Source organism: Petaurus breviceps, unplaced genomic scaffold (assembly GCF_028583685.1).
Source record: "Petaurus breviceps papuanus isolate PSGF00001 unplaced genomic scaffold, PetGlider_PUasm1.0 164, whole genome shotgun sequence".
Lineage (NCBI taxonomy): Eukaryota > Metazoa > Chordata > Mammalia > Diprotodontia > Petauridae > Petaurus > Petaurus breviceps.
The window spans coordinates 13913191-13932877 of record NW_027185735.1 but is presented as its reverse complement, the minus strand read 5'-3'; the positions used below and the strand labels follow the sequence as shown (position 1 = coordinate 13932877).

At 42.9% G+C, this 19687-nt stretch overlaps 1 protein-coding gene across 3 annotated transcripts in view; it reads right to left on the bottom strand.

Annotated features, from left to right (window-relative positions):
• Positions 1–774: 774 nt before the first annotated feature.
• JAG2 (jagged canonical Notch ligand 2) overlaps positions 775–19687 on the bottom strand; it is a 153504-nt gene continuing 134591 nt past the window's right edge. For all 3 annotated transcript variants that reach the window (XM_069082352.1, XM_069082350.1, XM_069082351.1), the window contains 8 exons: positions 17071–17098; positions 16585–16670; positions 14230–14343; positions 13863–13978; positions 12289–12537; positions 9200–9331; positions 7237–7393; positions 775–2100 (listed from right to left, as the gene is read on the bottom strand). In XM_069082352.1, coding sequence (XP_068938453.1) covers positions 1610–2100; positions 7237–7393; positions 9200–9331; positions 12289–12537; positions 13863–13978; positions 14230–14343; positions 16585–16670; positions 17071–17098 — 1373 coding nt within the window. In that variant the 3' untranslated portion in view covers positions 775–1609. The remainder of the gene's footprint in view (positions 2101–7236; positions 7394–9199; positions 9332–12288; positions 12538–13862; positions 13979–14229; positions 14344–16584; positions 16671–17070; positions 17099–19687) is intronic.

Genomic DNA, 19687 nt, shown 5'->3' with positions numbered 1-19687 from the left:
TCTGCACACCACTCCTGGATTCCAAATGACCATGTTTACACTGCCCATTGGCTGGGGTGCTCACTATTCAGATGGTTACCTCCCCTTCCTCCCATCCACTGTCTACCCCAACTAATGGCAAGAGAGCACAATATCTTCCTAGTAATGAAAAAGGAAACTTTATGTAGCCTGCCCATCTAATAGCAATAAATTGAAGTGGAAATGGAAGTCCTAACCAAACCAAACCACGTAGGCTTTCTAATGGTATTCCCACACCTTGGTAGTTCTGATTACCAATGCTGTGTCGTGAAGCCACCATTAAATAAGCTGTGAACAGAGGAGAAAAGGTCATTGTTCCCTTCATCAGGCTTGTTTTTAAAATGCCAAAAAAGTACATTAATACCATGTGTAATTAACATTCACAAAGGAGCCCATATCTCTGCCTCTCTCTCATGTTGACACACACAGACATTCTCTCTCTCTTCTCACACACACACATACATACCATCTGCAGACAGGGTGTCCCGTATGTTTTGGGGAGCCTCAGGTCATTAAAAGTGGGGCAAACAATCATTGTTGGATCTATTTACACATCGCTGCTGGGTCACCCTAACCCAACAAGGTCTAATGAGGCAATCCTGTCTTAGTCTTAACATCCTGCCCTGCTCATTCCACCCTCTCCAGCTTCCCTTGTTCAGAGACCTAGAAAATTCCTGTAAACAGCATCCCCCTGCCTGCAGCATAAATTAAGGAATGACATGTCCATTTTTTTTTTTAAAAAGGGAGACTGAAATATTTTAAGTTATTAAATCAAATATACAGAGTGATTCATTTAATATGTACATATGTACAGATGCACATGTTCACAATTAGAGCAGAAAAGGAGCAGGTAGGGCTGGGCCTGGCCTGAGCTTGCCAGGTGGGTGGACGAAGAGATGGCAGTTTCTGACAGTGGCTATAGAAAAGTTTATCTCAAGGCACTTGTCCCATGCTTCAATACTGCGATCCTAAAGGACTCGAGAGCAAAAAGAGGAGGAAGAGACAGAAAGGCCACGTTTTGAACCACAGTTGAAAGACCTCTATAGCTTTGTTCCAGCTATGAAGCATAAGGCAGATCTGCAGGATTGGGGAAGCAGCCGGCACAGTCACAAATGCAGTCATCGAGCCTGCCAGGAGCCACCAGGCTCAGGGCATTGGCAAACCGGTCCCACAGGGTCCTCAGGCAGGGGGCTTGGGAGCCACCATTTGATCAGATCAAGGAATAAAAAAGAAAGATTCTGTAAACAGTGTACAATTCCTTATAATAAACTTTACACAAAATATCGAAAATACAGATACCGTATTGTTTCTCCTCTGCCACACAGTGAGTGTTTTATAACTTTACAAAAATAGCAACTATTAAAGAATACTCAATTGTTTGTCACCTGACGGTCATTGAATAATTTATACAAGACTAAAGAAACATAGAAAATAAACTTTTTTTTACACAAAATAAAGGAACTATAAACATTACATTTGACTCCAGATATGTCTGTTCTTGAGGCAGAATGAAGAGTTCCCCTTTCTCTCCCTGCCTTGCCCCTGCTGAGCCAGGAAGTGGAAGGGACTTCAGCTCCCCAGTGCCTCGGGGCTAATCTTTGCCATCTTCATAGTCATTCACATTCTTGAGAGATCTGTTGTCTACTTTGTGGCTTGCCCCTGGGTGTGCCCACTTTCCGAGGGGGCTCTCCTTGAGGTCCCCTGGTCCTTTGGTGAGTGAAGGCTTTTGGAGTTTTTGAGAAAGGAACTTCTCTACCTCAATGACCTCTCTCTCTTCCTCCTCCTCTTCCTCTTCTTCCTCCTCTTCCTCATACTCTACATATTCCTCCACCTCATCATGAGTTCTCTTAGGAGGAGAAATGAAGTTTTTGCATTCATAATAAATGTCTTTGTTACTGTATGGTTTGTCTATAGGGTTCCTGATGGGGTTCAGGGTAGCCCACTGATTGTTCACACTCTCTTCCCTGGGAAGGCGGCTTCTCTCCCTCTCTTTTCTTCTCTTTCGAGTCCACCACACGCAGATGATGATACAGGTCAACCACATGATGCTGAAGACCCCACAGAGGATGGGAACTAGGTAATCTAGGCAACAAAGAGAAGAAAAAGCCACTCAGAAGCAGGATTTGTGGCTACCAGCTAGCACTATCCCCTGAGTAATTAGTAACTCTGTTAGGGCCTCAGAATTAGCACTGAGTAAGCCCCTTCAGTGCTTTCCCTATCACTTGGCCCAGACTCCCCACAAATCAGCTCCCAATATCCCTTTTTATAGCACTATACTATCTCTACTAATTCTAATTATGCCAGCCTCTCTGGGAAGGCACAATGATATTCAAATTCTCATTCCCTGAATGTGACCCACAGTCCCAGAAACAATGAACATAGTGGGGATGAAAAGAGGGCTAAAGGCAAGAATCTTATAGCAAAAGTGATGCTGTTTGTTTTTTCAACAGATAGGTAAGTGCTAGCTTGTTCAAAGTTGGAGAGGAGGCAACAGGATTGAAGAAAATCCTCACCACTTTCCAGGCTAAAAGGGAGAATAAAGTGTTTCTTCAAAAAATGGAAGGGCTTTTAAAAAAAATTTGCTTTTTTGGAGGGGGGAAGGCAGGGCAGTTGGGGTTAAGTGACTTGCCCAAGGCCACATGGCTAGTAAATGTTAAGTGTCTGAGTCTGGATTTGAACTCAGGCGCTTCTGACTCCAGGGTCAGTGCTCTATTCACTGCACGACCTAGCCACCCCAAAGGGCTTTAAGTAATAGTAATAGCTAGCATTTATGTAGAACTTTAAGGTTAGGAAAACACCTTACATAGTATTATTTCATTTTATTCTCACAACAACCCAGGGAGGTAGTTGCTGTTATTATCTTCATTTTACAGATGAAGAAACTGAAGCAGGCAGAAGCCAAATGACTTGCCCAGGGTCACAAAGTTACTAAGTGTCTGAGGCTGGATTTGAACTTCAATCCTCCTGATTCCACATCTAGCACTCCATCCACTGCACAACCTAGCTGACTCTGAGGTGCTAAGGTAATAACAAAGAAAAAAACCAGAAGGGCACACCGCCCACCATCAGGAAGTTGCAAGGTAGGAGAATTCAACCTGGAGGAGAACATTTGGAGCTAAGTTGAGATTGTCAAAAAGAGGGAGCTGGGTCCTTTCTGGAAGGAACTTGTGCTTCAAGCGTCATCGGAGGAAAGACCATACAGTAAGGTATGAACTATGAAGAGATGAATAATGGTAGTGGGAGATTCCTTGATGAAGGTATCAATGGAGCTGGTTTTAGAGAGGATATTAAAAATAAAAGGATCTGAGAGTCGACTAGGTGGCTCAGTGAATAGAGCACCGGCCCTGGAGTCAGGAGGACCTGAGTTCAAATCCGGCCTCAGACACTTAACACAAAAACTAGCCATGTGACCTTGGGCAAGTCACAACCCCAATTGCCCTCCAAAAAAAAAAAAAAAGGATCTGATGTATTCCTTGAGTAAGTACTTAAAAAGATACGATGGAAAATCCCCCAAGACTTTGTCAAATCTGATGACTATTACTCTACTTCTAGTGAGTCATATGGGAAAGATGTTATTTCCAGAAGAAATTTACAGAAAATATTACTAGAAATTATGAAGACTTGAATAAAAACTAAAGAACTTAGGGGACAGAGGTGATGTTTTTAGATCTTAGTAAAGGCTGATTTGGGAAGTGAACTATTGGTTAAAAAGATGGCATATGAGAAGAAGATATTTCTAGACCATGGCATAAAATACAGATTGATGTTTTTTTTTTTTAATCAGAGAAAGAGTGCACTTAATAAAGCTTGGTGGGAAAAATGTTTATTTGGAGTCTTGCAAATGCAATCAAAAGGACTTTAAACTATTGGGAGAGAGAAGAAAATTATCTACATATTTACCAAATTATATACCATAAAAAAGAACTATGACACAGGAAGAGTATTAGTAGAGAAGACCAGAAATGCACGGGGGCCCAAATCCAAGAAAGGAGTCAGTGGTAAAATTTATGGCCTCAGGTATCCATGCATACAAACATAGGTATCAAGTACAAAGTACAGGAAATAAGCAATGTGAAAAAGAGCCTTTAAAGGAAGCAGACAAATTCAACCACAGGGACATCTTTCAGACTTGGTGGGATAACATGCATGATTGGAATGTGGCTCTGGAAGGACGCTCCTTATTCAAAAGATATAGTAAAAGAGAGGGGATGAAACTGCACTGTACCATTAGGAAGATATATTTATATGAGGAAATCCAGAAACTAAATAGAGGAAGCCTGCCAGACAACATCTGGGTGAAGGTAAACTGAGGAAGAAATATTGTTGTAAGAGTATAATACAATTCACTCAGACACAAGTAGGAAACAGACAAGGAGTTTGGCCTGATGTAATAAATGGGGGCTAAAATCAACCAAACTTCTACTGTATGGTTCATCTGTCTCTGACCCCCTGCATTGTCCTTCCTTTCCTCCTTTCTACTCTCTTTACTTCTCCTCCTTCCCCCAAACAGAACGGGTAATGAATTCTTGCTTGTCTTAATGAAAAATTCATAATTCAGAAGGTGGCAGTGGTGGTTGTTCTTTAAGTCATTCAGTCATGTCTTGATTTTTTCATGACCTCATGGACTTTTCTGTTTACTTGGCAAGATACTGGAGTGGTTTGCTATTTCCTCTTCCAGAACTCTCCACTATGACCTGTCCATCTTGGGTAACCCTGCATGCCATAGCCCATAGTTTCACCGAGCTTCGCAAAGTCCCTCCGCTGTAATGCAGGAGGGCGAGGCAAGTATTAATAGGAACTGCTCTTCTGGACCATATTCTTACCAATCTGGAGGAACTGGTTGTTGAAGTAGAAAGGCTTAGAACCTTGCGGTAGGTGGAGAGGAAGAGACAATTTTAGAATTTGTTTTAGAGAAGAACAGGAAGCCATGAATATACCCCAGATATTAAGAGAAGAGATTTCAAAGAGTTAAAAGAAAGGAGTAGGATGAGAATATTGTCTGGCTCATCCCAGGGTGGGCTGAAAGGTTGAGACAGTGAGGAAGTCATTCAACCTTCCAACACCAAGAATATGAGTCTGATGGCCCATTCAAGATCTTTACTATCACTAGACTTAATAAAATCTATTATCTTTATTGCCCCAAAGCAAGGCCTAGATTTTTTTTTTTATCTTACCCATAGCCTACAATTCTATGGAATGGAATTCTAAAAAAACAAACAAACAAACAAACCAAAACAATTCCAGTGAAGAAGAAAAGAGGGAACTGTTTAAGGAGAGCAACGTGGACACACAGGGACCTCATCAACCCACTTGGACTGGAAAAAAAATAGCAGCAAGGACAGGGAACAGAATAGAAAGGACATGTGACATGGTCTTATAAGTAGAGTGTCAGGAATGCTAAAGCCCAGATGAACACAGAGGATAAGAAATATGGTTGTCCTTCTCCTCTCCCACTCCCCATCCCCAAAAGGCTGGGAACAAGACTAGAAAAGCACCATCACTTGGGTGGATAGGATGAGTAATAAGAGATGGTGGAGGGAACACAAAACAACTCAACTCTTATTTTGCTTTTGTCTTTGGCACCAGGACAAATGCTCTTGGCCACGGAAGGAGTAAAAGTGGCGAACAGAGGGTTGAAATTCAAGGTTAAGTACAGACACAATGGGATCTAGCCACTGTTGATGAATTCATTCTGTCACACCACACTAACTTCATTTCTTCTTTTGACAGGGTTGCTACAGAAGGGGAATGCCACAGGCAGAGTTTAATTGACATTTAATAAAAATAAATTACAAAGTTGCATGGGTCACAAAGTTGGCATAAAGTAAATTCTTATTAAATTGATTAAATGCTATTTTTGTAGACAAGTTGGTGAGATATGTGTTGGATGACAAGATAGCTAGGTAGAGTCGAAACTGAGTTGTCATTAATGATTTGATAATAACTTGGAAGGAGGTCTATAGTGGAATTATGTGCTGTTTAACATTTTACTAAATTACATGGATAAAGTCACAGAAGATGTACTTATCAGATTTACAGGTGATATGAAGCTGGTTGTGAAAGCTAACATGCTAGGTGACAGGTTCAGGATCCAGAAATATCTTAACAGTCTAAAAAACACTGGGCCAAATCCATAAGGTCAAATATAATAAAGATAAATGTAAAGTCGTACATTTGGATTCAGATCAGTATCAGAAATGTAATATGGGGAAATAACTAGTAGTTCTCCTCAGGAAGTTTATTTGAAAAGGATTTGGGGGTTTTACTGGACCATATGTTCAATATGAGTTAAGAGTGACCAGAATGAAGAAGGTGATAGTACCACTGTATCCATCTGTGGATACAGACCATATCTGGAGTATTTTTTTTTTTTAGTTCTAGGTGCCACATTTTAGGAAAGACATTGAAAAACTGGATAAACTCCAGAAAGGTATGACCAGGATGGAATGGTCTCAATATCAAACCATATGAGAACTATCTGAAAGAGACAGATGTTTATATCATAGTGAAGATGTGTGTTGGATGATAGCTTTCTTCAAATATTTGAAGGGCTTTCACACAGAGAAGAAGCTCAAGTTGGCCCCAGAAGCAATCAAATTAGAAGAAACAAAGTTGACAAGCAGCATACTTAGGCTCAGTGTAGAGAAAAACTTCCTAACAGATAAAGTTATTCAAAATTAAAATGGGTCAACTAGGCATGTAGGAGGTTCTCCTTCCTTTGAGGTTTTCTTTTCTTTTTTTTTTTTTTGCTTTCTGAAGGGCAACTGGGGTTGAGTGACTTGCCCAAGGTCACATGGCTAGTTTTTGTGTTAAGTGTCTGAGGCCAGATTTGAACTCAAGTCCTCCTGACTCCAGGGCCGGTGCTCTATTCACTGTGCAACCTAGCCGCCCCCCCCTCGAGGTTTTCAAGCAAGAAAAGACCTGTCACTAGAGGGGATTCTCTCACATCCTTCTAACTGAAAAATTCTGAGCTTTTGTTCCCATCTTTTAGTAGGTCCCAGAAATGCCCTTTAACCTGAAAATTTTTCAAGGTGCAGGGGAAGGTCAGGTTGCTTTTGTGTTCACCAATTCATATTGGGCCTGAGGTTCATTGTGGGGTCAGCTAATGGTCATGTCATCTAGCAGGCACCCAAAGAAGTACTCCCATGTGGGACAGCTTACTGAATGTCTGAAGGAAGAGTGTCCAGAAGTACTTGGCCCAACCCCAAGTAGACTCACCTGTGGAGGAGTTTCCCATCACAACAGTCTCCACTTTGACCTCGGTAACTGCAAGCAGCACCGTGCTGTTCTCCGGCTTAGTGATAGCGCTGACAATGGTATTTGCGGCATTCTGGATGAGGGTGTTATCTGGCTCATCCCGGGGTGGGCTGAAGGACTGTGGGACATAGTGAGGATGTCATTCAATCTTCCAACACCAAGAACATGATTCTAGGTGCCCATTTAAGCCACAAAAGATCTTTATTGTCACCAGGCTTAATAAAATCTATCATCTTTATTGCCCCAAAGCAAGGCCTAGGCTTTTTTTCTTAACTTACCCATCAATGATCAAAACACAGAAGGGGATGCAGAAGGGAAGGACTTGCTATCTGATCATTCTTTTTATAACTAAAAGTTTTATAACTTGTTATAACTGTATCAGAAAGTCTCATACAAAACTCTGGAAATGATAGATGCCCAGTGTGGCTTGCTGGTCATAACAAAGTTTTGGGTCACCCCTATAAGAACCTGAGGCAATTGTTATAAATCTAAATCCCCACTTGTCCTCAAAATGTCTTCTTTGAGATCTGGTATGTTATTCCCCCTAGAAAAGGAAAACTGCCAGAGGCTACCACCTTCACTGATCTGCCCCATCTCTTTTGAAAAGTGGAAGGGAAGGCTAGCTCTGATGTTTCTGGTCTCCAGACATAAAACAGCTATTTCACAGGTACCTGAAGTCTTCACTTTCAGAGTTGACTTAGTCCTGGTTTGGAGAATGGGAATGGCCAATGCTGGCAGAACCAGGCATTTAAACCAATCCCCACTCAGTGTTGTTTTGATGTCACTGTTGTTCTGTGGTATCACTTTTTTGCATGGTCTCCTGTGTTAAAACTTTTTATCTCTGATTCTTCCCTCTCCCTCATCTCTCATCCTCAGCTACTTGAATTCCACCTCCAGAAAATCTCTCACATCCATAGCCCGCTCTTTATTCCTACTGTTTCTGGCCTTGTACAGTTCCCTATTACCATCCACTTAGAGTACTGCAATAGCTTCCTAACAGGACCTAACTTCATTCTCTCTGACCTCACATTCATTACCACTGCCAGTCCTCTGATACAAAATCTTTAGTGACTCCCAATGATCTACTGAATGAAGTTCGTATTTCTTTACAAGGCATTCACTGCACTCTACTAGCATTACCCTGCCTTTCAAGCCTGTTTCTGGTTTACTTTTATCCTTTTTTTTTGAGGAATCAGCTGAATGCAGTAGAAAGTCACTGGATTTAGAGGCAAAGGATTTGGGTTGAAATTTTAGCTCTTCCACTTAACAATGAGGGACCTTAGAAAAGTCACTTAATCTCTATGGGACACAGATTTCTCATCTATAAAAGGACGTTATATTAGATGACCTGTATATCTATGATCTTACACTTAAGGCAAAATAGTCTACTCTTAGCTCCCTAAAAACAATCTGAATTTTTCCACCTCTATGCTCAAGCTACTATATTTAATATTCGTCTGCTTAATTCCTACCTATCTTTTAAAGCCATACCCAAATGCTGCTTTCTCTAGTAAGCCCTTCCTGATCCCCACTAGTGATGACTTTTCTCTGATCCCATACTGTACTTCATACCTCACTAACATACTAATATATATACATCTCATTCCTCTACTAGAATATAAACTCCCTGGGAAGCAACATGTCTTACCTAAACTTTGTAGCTCTTATAACATCAAGCACAGTACACAGTTAGTACTTAAGTATTTGCTGAATAAATGCATAAGCTTCAATTTGGTAAGAACATTGATCCCATCTTATCATCCCATATACCCTGCACCCTTACTGAACCCTAGACAGATAGACCCTAGGTTGCTTCAGGATCCAGGAGAACAGAAGCTCCAAAGTCAAGGCAACAAAGTCAGATTTGGAAGGGATAGGTATCCCTGATGTCATCTCCCTTCCCTCCATGTCCTATGGAACTCACAATGGCAACTTCCACAGCATTCTCTGTGGAGGCTGACAGGTCACACAGCAGAACCAGCAGGCCCTCCCGTGCTGCTGCCCGTGTGGCTGGCAGGTAGCGGATCCCTGAGCAGATGGCTCCCACTGTGGTACCCTGAGGTCAGAAAGATGAGAGTGAGAGTCAGGAGAACAGAGTCTCATTCTACTAATAACTAGATTGTAAAACAATCCCCAGCCAACCACAGCCACACATGCCTTTTCCCATCTCTGACCATGCAAAACCTGGGATGGAGAGGACAGAACATAGATACAGAATCTAAACACTATGCCGGGAATCTAGCATAAATGGTAGCTCCCAGGTGTGTTTGTGGACCATAAACTACTCAACAATAAATCTGGGGGAGACACAGAGTTACATTCTGTTGTTTTTGTTTTTAACTACTTTTTACTTCTCTTCTCTGGGTGGAGGCAGGAAGGAGGCTTCATTTCCTCTTCTATAAAATGAAAGGGTATACCTGATCACCTCTAACATTCCTTCCAGCTCTAAAATCCCTTATCCTACTGCTTAACTGGAATATAGCAGCTCCAATATGAGTATGCAAGACTCTAGAATGGATAAATAACTTGATTTCCAAAATGATATGGCTTACATACACCTTTTCAGAAGCTACAACCACTGGGTACAATTTAAGCATATCTGTAACCCACATATGATGGTACAACAAGCATCTGTCCTGTGTTCTCCTCTAGGCTGGGAGCTACTGGAGGATAAGGGATAGAGACATGTTTCTTTCACTGCGTCGTCTTTTCATCCCACAAACATTAATCACCCACTGGATGACACACTTCATGGCAGGAGATGAACAAAGCTGGTGCTCATTAAGAGTGGAAGGTGATGTGTCAGGTACAGGAGGGGATAAGGCGGGGGTCTACCTTAGGACATAGTCTTCACTCGCATGGAAAGAAAGTCCAATGACTCTATCAGCAGAGAAGTCATAGGAAAGAAGATTTTCATTCAATACAAAGAACAGTTTCCTAACAATGAAAGATCATAGCTCTAGAGTTATCCAGTGCAGCTCCTTCATTTTACAGATTAGGAAACTGAGTCCCTGGGAAGTTAAGTGAATTGCCCAAGCTCACACATGCAGGTGACAAACCGAAGCAGAATTTGAGCCTTGGTCCTCTGATTCCGGAACCACTGCCTTTCCATTGCCTTAAGAGATTCCCCAACTCTCGAGGCCTTAAAGGAGATGCTGAATGAACATCCCTTAGGTATGACAGTGGTAAGAATAGCAATTCAATTAGTTACTATGGGCAGGAATTTGATGTCCATAAGCACAGTTAAACGCCTTTTTTTTTATTGGAGGGGGGAAGGCAAGGCAATTGGGGTTAACTGACTTGCCCAAGGTTGCACAGCTAGTAAAGTGTGTCAAGTATCTGAGGTCACATTTGAACTCAGGTCCTCCTGATGCCAGGATTGGTGCTCTATTCACTGTGCCACCTAGCTGCCCCTAGCTAAAAGCCTTAAAGCATTTGATTAGCACCTTTTTTCAGTCTTGTCCTTTTGAGGATAAACAGGGATGTTTTTACATGCAGACTTCCACACTTAGCAAAATCTCATTACTTTAGGCTAATTAGGAGAGGTTTTAGCAGGATGAACAGTCTGAATGACAGACTGCTTTCTAATAAAGGTCTCAACCCTGTGCTAAATAGGGAATCTAGTGACCTAACACAGTGCTATCCAACAGAGGATCTGCTTCAATGAAAAGATATAAATGAGTCATCATAAACTTTGTAACAGGCATAAGCAATGATGACTTTTGCTTCCAAGTAATCACTCTGTGTAAGATGACATGAACACTGCCAACAAATTTGTAAAACATTTCTCTTACAGTTAAGTTTATACTCTAATGGGTTCAGCAAATCCCCGCTTCACAGAGAACAAAGGACAACGTCAGCTCAGCATCAGGGCTCATGGTCCTAAGCCATGTTAGTGAAATCCAATCGAAGTAATGAGGATTCTGTGTTCTGGGATAAAGAACTCACTAGTAAATTTCCTCGTCTTCAAAATCCCTACCTCCCTTCTCCCAAATTTCTTCCCATTATCATGAGGATCCTATGGGATAATGGCCACAAAAGAACTTTGTAATGATGAAGCACCATACAAATGATACACATATGAAGAGACAGGAACAATGAGAAAGCAAGTCACATAATGTGTAGTATAGTGGAAAGAGAATCAGTCTTAGAGAAGATATGAATTAAAATTCTGGCTTCTGAATTTATGGACTGTCACCACAGGCAAAACACTTTAAACCACCCTGAGACTCAGTGTAAATGATACAATAATTTTTTTTATCTGTACTTCAAACAGTTATAAGAAATGGGAGCTATTATTATTATTCTCATATTAAAAAGTGGTAAAATGGAAAATGCCAAGCTGTTTCATTTTTCCCAAAACTTAGAAAAAATTCTCAAAAGGAAAAATGAAAGTTAGCAACAAAACCAAACCTGTCCCTTGCCAGTTGGCAAGAGTGAATAAATAAAATGCTACTAATAAATAGATAAAATACTAGAGGGTAAAAATAAAGTCAATCTTTTCTCTTGCTAAAGATCTCACATATTCTGAGGGCACTATTAGTAAAAGCCATTGGAAATGGGAGGCCCCAAAAGTTAAAGGGCAAATGGTAACCCATGTATGCCTATCAACACAATCTGACTCCAACAGAAAAGAACTCTGAAATAAGTTCTATCATTCAACCTGTGTCCAGGGAGGAAGAGGTTATGGTTTTAGTGATTCCTTTCTTCAGATCTCAGAAAGGCCTTCTAAGGAAAGAAAGATTAAGCTTGCTCTGTTTGAGCTCAGAAGATAGAATCAGAAGCACTAGATGGAATAGAGAAGCAGATTTCAGCTTGATGTCAGGAAATACTTCTTAATAACCATTCTATCTAAAATGGAAAACCCTGCTGCCAAGGATAATGAATTCTCCATTATTGGAAGTATCCCAGGCAGGAAGGTTGTGATCCTATGAGACTGAAATAGACTCTAGCAGCCTCTTCCCAGGGGCTGCTCAAAATTGGATCAAGTCTAGGTAGGTAGGGTATCCTTACCTGGGGTACCTTGTCCCGGTTAAATATGAGTGTGATCTTGGCACAGTTATTCCCCAGGTGTCCAGAATTAGGCTGGCACGGGGTGCTTGGGACAAGGGGCTCCACTGGGCTGCACTCCCCCCAAGCTGCACAAGGAGGCTGAAGGCATTTGGGGTAGGCTCTCTCTAGGCAGTCTTGGCCTCGTGGACACTGATCCTCTGTGTAATCTGGGTGTCTGGGTAACAGACAGGGCTTTCTCCCACACCATACCTGAAGGGAAAAACACAGATACAGATACAGACACACAAAGTGATCAGTTTCAGTGTTTTCAAAAAATTGTTAAAATAATTCCCAGGTCCTTTTTAGGAAATCACTCCTAGTTCTTTTGTGTCAGTGAGATCAAATGGAATGAAGATGCTTCAATGAAGTGGCTACAGCTTAGGAATCATTATAACAGGATTTAGAACTAGACTACTAGACTAACCTCACCTTACTGATGATGATACTAAGGTCTAGAGAGAATAAGTCTTGAAGGGTTTCTGAGATATACTCCCCTAAGGGCCCATAGTTATCCCTAATAGCCAATAAAAGAACAATATTCCAAGCCTGCTGGACTCCACATGAGAGTGAATTTAAAAAACTTTTTTAAACATTTTTTTGCTTTTTGGTGGGGGGAAGGCAGGGCAGTTGGGGTTAAGTGACTTGTCCAAGGTCACATGGTTAGTAAGTATTAAGTGTCTGAGGCCAGATTTGAACTCAGGTCCTTCTGACTCCAGGACCAGCGCTCTCTATTCACTGCGCTACTTAGTCACCCCTGGATTTTTTTTTAAGCCTGGTATTTACCTCACAGGATTATTGTGAGAGCTGAATGAAGTAACATATAGAAAATATCTTGAAGCTCTTTGTAGATGCTAGTTAGCAGCAGTGACAGTGGCAGTGGCAGCATGATAATAGCCCCGAATCAAGCATCATGGTGAATATTGTGCCCTTGACAAGATTCTGGCCAAACCACTCTGACTTTACATTCACTTCATGGAAAGGCTTTAGAGCCCTAGGTAGAGAGAGAGGTAAGAGACCTGCCCTTCCTCTGCCCTCCTCTTCTCTCCCCCCATCTCCACACAGTATAGTAGAGAAGATGCCCTGGATTTCGAGTCAGGGCATTTGGTTTTGAGTCCTGGTTCTGTTACTTACCAGCACCTTCATTGCTCTGGGTCTCTTTCTCTTTAATGATTAAGTGAAGGGATTAGCCTAGCCCTAGATGATTTCTAAGGAAGCCTCCATTTCTGTATGTAATCTGTTGTATGTGGGTGTTTTTATAAGCCCACTTACCTCAGAACCTAGCAAGGAATGGAAAAAAGAGCCTAGAATTAGAAGTAAGGAGGCCTAGGCTCCAGTTCCAGCCCTGCCCTTAAATTGCTGGTTAAGCCAAGTAACAAGTAACAATCTTTGTATCTCAGTTTCCTTAGATGTAAAAGAGGAGGGGATGGATGAGGAATAGGTGGTCTCAAACCTGTCCTCCCATTTTCTAAGTCTATGATCCCATAACACAGGAATAGGGGTGGGGGTGCTGGCACCCACCCAGTGCCCCTCCTTACTGTGCTGCAGTCGGCATGACCATCCACGCAATGGCATGTGTTGCACTCCTCGGTCCACTTGCTGCCATGTGGGAACGGCATGCCCTGTGACCAGCAGGATTTCCCGAAACCAATTACTGAGAAAGGATGAAAACAAATGTTAAACATTTATGTTCAACCAAAATGTCTGTTAAAAAATGTCACTGAAAAGCAAATGCAAGACCAGACCTGTCCTGCACTGAAATTCTGGTCAGAGGCCAGAAAAATCATAGGACAAGAAGGCCGATGGTAAAGGAAGGCTGCCCCTCTCAGCCTCAAACCCCACTGTCTCCTGGACCTGGCTGTGTCCAGGGCTATCTATCCATGGCTTTATAATCTGAAAACTTACCTTCCTGGCATCTCTGCCCAGCTCTCCCAGGAGGACAGATGCACTGGTACCCATTTATTTCATCCACACATGTGGCCCCATATGCACATGGGGAAGACTGGCATTCATCAATATCTGCATGACAAACAGAACAACTCACATGGCTAGAGAATTTTAACAAAGCACTTTTCTCAAAACCATCCTGGAGGTCAGGGGTAGACGGCTAAGCAGTAGAAGTGTGATGCTCATTGCACAGGTGAAACTGAAGGTCAGAAGGATGGAATGACTGACCCATGGGAATAACTGTCCAACCCGAGGCAGTCAGATAGAGGCAGAAGGTTATCATCAAGGGAAGTCAGACCACAGCCTGGCCACTACCAGGGAGAGTGGTGGGATTGATGTGGGAGGCCCTGATTCTCATCCCAGACCCAGAAGTGTCTGCTAGCGCTCTGGGGCCTGAGGCCAGAGGCCTTCTGTTCTGACACCCCCTCAGAGTGGAGAGCCCTGGGCTCTGCCATGGGGCCATGAGCAGTACAAGGAGGGAATGAGAGTGGGATTACATCAGGACTCTTCACCTCTCAGCTTTTCTGGAGGCAGTGAGAAAAAGGTTTTAAAAACATACAGATGACAGGCCTTGTCAGTGAAATGTAGCCCCTCATTTTAATAATGCAGGATCTGCCTGCCTGAGCCTTAGCACTCCCCTTTCCCATCTGGCCTTATACTTTCCACACTCACCAAGGGAATCAGGATCTCCAGCCGCAAGGATGCGGAGCCCAGCCCATGGCCATGGCCAACCAGGCCTGAGAAGGACATGTGCATGGTTGCTGCACCAACCCAAGGAAGGAAGGGGAAACTTGCTGCAAATGAGTGGGTCATGTGGAGGCCTGTGTGCATATGGGAAGCAGACCACAGCTCCTAGGACACACAGCCTTCTCTAGGGGCCTGCTACCTTTGTGTCTGAACAGCCATTCTCAATCACATCCACCAAGATGTTTATGGTGTAGTGGAAAGACAACTGGGAATCACGATCACAAGACGTAAGCTTAGTTAATAAACTGAGTCAACATTTACTAAGCTCCTTCTATATGCACGCTGTTAAAAACAGGATGCAAAGAAAGGTAAAAGGCAACCCCTGTCCTCCAGGAGCTCACAATCTAACAGGGGGAGAGAACATGAAAACAATGAAGCACAAGCAAAATACAAATAGGCCAAGCTGGAAAATACCAACAGAGGGGAGGCACTAAAGTTAAGGGGGATGGACAAAGACTTTTTGAAGGTGGGATTTTAGGGCAAACTTGAAGGATACTAGGGAGGCCAGGAAGCAAATAAGGAGGGAAAACGTTCACGGCATGGGGCCTGCCAGTGAAAATGCCTGGAGCTGGAGATAGAATATCATGTGCAAGAAACAGAAGGAGGCCAGTGTCACCTGGAGATCATCTAAAGCAACTCCCTCATTTAACAGAGAAGGGAACGGGCTCAGAGAGGAAACTATGTGCCTAAGGGCACGCAGCTTAGGAGAGTCAGGATTCTAACACAATCTCTGGACCCCAAATCCTATGTTCTTGCTGCTACATCACCAGAACTCCAGCCCTAGTCTTTCATTAATTTACTGTGTAACCTGGGACATGACCCTTCTCCCATGGCCCCTTATTTCTTGTGTGTAAAATAAAGGGGCTGGATGAAGTTAGGTCTGCAGGCCCTTCTGATTCTAGCACACTATAATTCACTAAGTGAGAGTCTGAGGCCAACATTTCTAAGTGGTTGTGACTCTTGAGTAAGACATTTCTCCCTGAATCTGTTTCCTCATCTGTAATAAGAGAGTAATAATAATCATGGCCTTGCCACTCTATTGGGGTTGATACGTGGATCCAATGAAACTGTTTTTGTCAACCATAAAACAAGGCACAAATGGGAAAGCTGGTTCTATAAATGCTCCCTGAGTGCTACTGTGGGTAGAGACTATTAAGGGAAACAATCACAGAAGCATCATTCTGCTAGAATATTTAGAGATAGCTTAGTACAATCCTATTCTTTTTCAGAGGAATAAAATGAGATCCAGAAAAGAAGTGAAATTTCTAGCTAGGTCACAAAGCTGGGTCTGGAACCTAGGCCCCTAGTTCTTCTAACAGTGAGCTCTTTGAAACTTTACAAGGATCTGGGGGGACTACACCTGTCAAATACCCTATGATACAGATTACAGAGCTGAAAAGGATGTAAAAATTACCCGGAAAAAGAAATTAAAGCCCAGAGAGGGGAAGGGATAGTGTAGTCAGGCAGGGCATCTTCCTGCCTGTCATGCCTGACCCAGACATGTTGTCCTTCTCACTCTGCATAGACCAACATCCCCAAACACTCAGTTTATGTCCTTGTACTCACTGATTCGGCAGTCAGGACCGGCAAACCCTGGGGCACAATTACAACGAAACCAATTCACTCCATCAACACAGATGCCTCCATTGTAGCTGCAAAACACAGCCCCCCCCACCAACCCCGTGATCATCAGACCAATCCCGAGGTTGCAGGAACCACAAGCAGGTCCTTCCTCCCAACAACAACTGCTTTTTATGTTGACCTTCATTTGCAAATTTCTAGTTTCAATTCATTGTTCATCCAACAGCGTTCATTCTTGGATACTTCTCTTCATAACAAGCTACTATGTTAGCATTCTTTCTAATTAAGGCTGTGTTAATTAAGTCACATACTTCCCCCTGTGAGCAGAGGACCCTAGCTCTGCTCTTCTGGGGAAACCCTTGCTCAAGGAGGACTCCTGACTAATGATTGGGCTAATCCCCCTACCTGTTAGAAGTAGATACACTTTCCCCAAAGATCCACCTCCCCATAGGCTAACCCAGGGATACTCACCATGGGTGAGGGTTGCAGTCATTTGTATCTGAAAATGGAAGAGAGAGAAAGGAAAAAGGAGAGAGAAGTGTGAGAGACTGGATTTTTAGTGATGAGGGAGCTCAAGCTATGCATGGGACAGAACAGTCACAAAATAATGCCTGAGCTCTTCCTATAAACAATGATCTGTGCTCAGCAGTGGAGACCCAAAAAGGTAGGAAGTTCCTGCCCTCAAGGACCTAAGAGTCTTTGCCAAGAGTCCTAAAGTTCTGCTTGGGAAGCAGGGAAGCCCAGGGGCTTCTATACTACTCTGGTACTCAGTGAGGATAAAGATAAGCAGGACCGAGATGGAATGCCTGGGGTGGAAATGAGATTCTCCTTAGTTGAGATCTTCACATAGATGCTCGAGTAACATCTACTGAGTGTGCAAGGGATTCTTGCTCAGGTATAGATAAGACAAGGCTTTCTTTTTACCGAAAACAGCCTCTGTATGCTAGCAACATAGGATGGATTCTCACTGTTCCTGGTGTTGGGAATTTAATGTCAGGAATATCACATCAGCATCTAGCACCTAAACCAGAGAATAACCCAAGCAAAGAACCTCCAATGGGGGAGGGGGAAACTGGTTGTGAGAAAGCAGAGGAGAGAGATCAGCATGAATCTAGAATGAAGTGACTTCTTCTTGACATAGCTGCCATGGGTCAGTGGGGTGGTGAAGGAAAAACTAAATCCTGATGGATGAGTCAGACCTCAGATCACCCCCCTAGAGGCATCATCTTCAAACTGGGGAAAGGCAAAGATCTTTTAACCCTGTTTGCCTCAGTTTCCTCATATATAAAATGAGCTGGAGAAGGAAATGGCAAATTACTGCAGTATCTTTGCCAAGAAAACCCCAAATGGTATTGTGTAGAGTCAGACACAACTGAAAATCACTGAATGGGGGTAGAGTCAAGATGGCTGAGTAGAAGCAGGACCTCCACCAGGCTCCTGCTTCCACCTTCCCCAATCCATGTAAAAGGGGACTTTAAACAAATTTTGGAGCTGCAGAATCCACAAAATGACACAGAGAAGCTAACCTCCTGCTGAAGACAGCCGGCAGGCTCAGGGCAGGCCTGACCAGTCACCAGCTGGAGGGACTCCAGATCACCAGCAGCTGTGGCCGTTTACAGATTCATCAACACATAGATGCGAAGGACAAAGTGAGAGGTCAGTGTAGTGTGGACTTTGGGACCAGTAGTTGGGAATGCACTGGCTTTTGCCCCCTGGGCGAGAAGCCGCTGAGACACCGGGCAGAGCCAGTGCCATGTGGCAGCTTCAGTTCCTGGCCTGCAGAGTGTAGGGGGACCAAATGACCAGTCTAAGGGGTAATTGCTCTTGCTTTAACCTGCTTGGATCTGGATTGTGGTCTAGGGTGGAGGTCCTGGGGTGCGTGACCAGCTTGCCAGAGCATGTGGAGGCCTCAGAGAGGGCACCCAACTAATACCTCCGGCAGCTGAGAAAACCCCAGCATTTGGGACGAAAGCTCCCCTGTCTGGTGGCAGAGTCCTACTGTGGCAAAAAGTCCAGGGGTCAAGTGACTGAGGGGTGACATGACCAGACAAAGGAAGCAAAACAAACAGAAGACTCCAACATTAGACTCCTATTTTGGGGACAAAAAGGAGCAAAGCATGGAACAGGAGGAAGACAGTGAAGTCAGAACTCCTACACCAAAAGCTTCAAAGGAAAATACGAGCTGGCTACAGGCCATAGAGGACCTTAAGAAGCAGATAAGAGAAGTGGAGGAAAAATTGGGAAGAAAAATGAGAATGATGCAACATAATTACGACTGAGAGTCAACAGCCTGACTGAGGAAAATCACACCTTAAAAAACAGACTGACTCAATTGGCAAAAGAGTCTCAAAAAGACAATGAGGAGAGGAATGCCTTGAAAAGCTGAATTTGCAAGATGGAAAAAGAATCTCAAAAGCTCAATGAGTTGAATCTTTCCCTCGGATTTAGATTGGAGCAAAGGGAAGCTAGTGACTTTAACAGAAATCAAGATGATGTTAAACAGATCCAAACAAATGAAAGAATAGAAGGCAATGTGAAAGATCTTATGGGAAAAACCACTGACCTGGAAAATAGATCCAGGAAAGATAATTTAAAAATTATTGGACTCCCTGAAAGCCATGATCAAAGAAAGAAACTAGAAATCATCCTTCAAGAAATTTTTAAGGAAAATTGCCCTGATGTTTTAGAACCAGAGGGCAAAATAGAGGTTGAGAGAATCTACCAGTCACCTCCTGAAAAAGATCCCAAAAAGAAAACTCTTAGGAATATTATAGCCAGGTTCTGGAATTCCCAGATCAAGGAGAGAATATTATGAGCAGCCAGGAAGAAACAATTTGAATATGGTGGAAACACAATCAGGATAAATCAGGATCTGGCAGCTTCTACACTGAGGGATTGAAGGGCCTGGAATAGGATATTCTGGAGGGCAGAGGAGCTGGGATTAAAACCAAGAGTCACCTACCCAGCAAAAATGAGTGTCATGTTTCAGGGGAAAATATGGTCATTCAGTGGAATAGAGGACTTTCAAGTATTCTTGATGAAAAAAACCAGAGTTGAATAGAAAATTTGCCAGATACAAGAAGCAAGA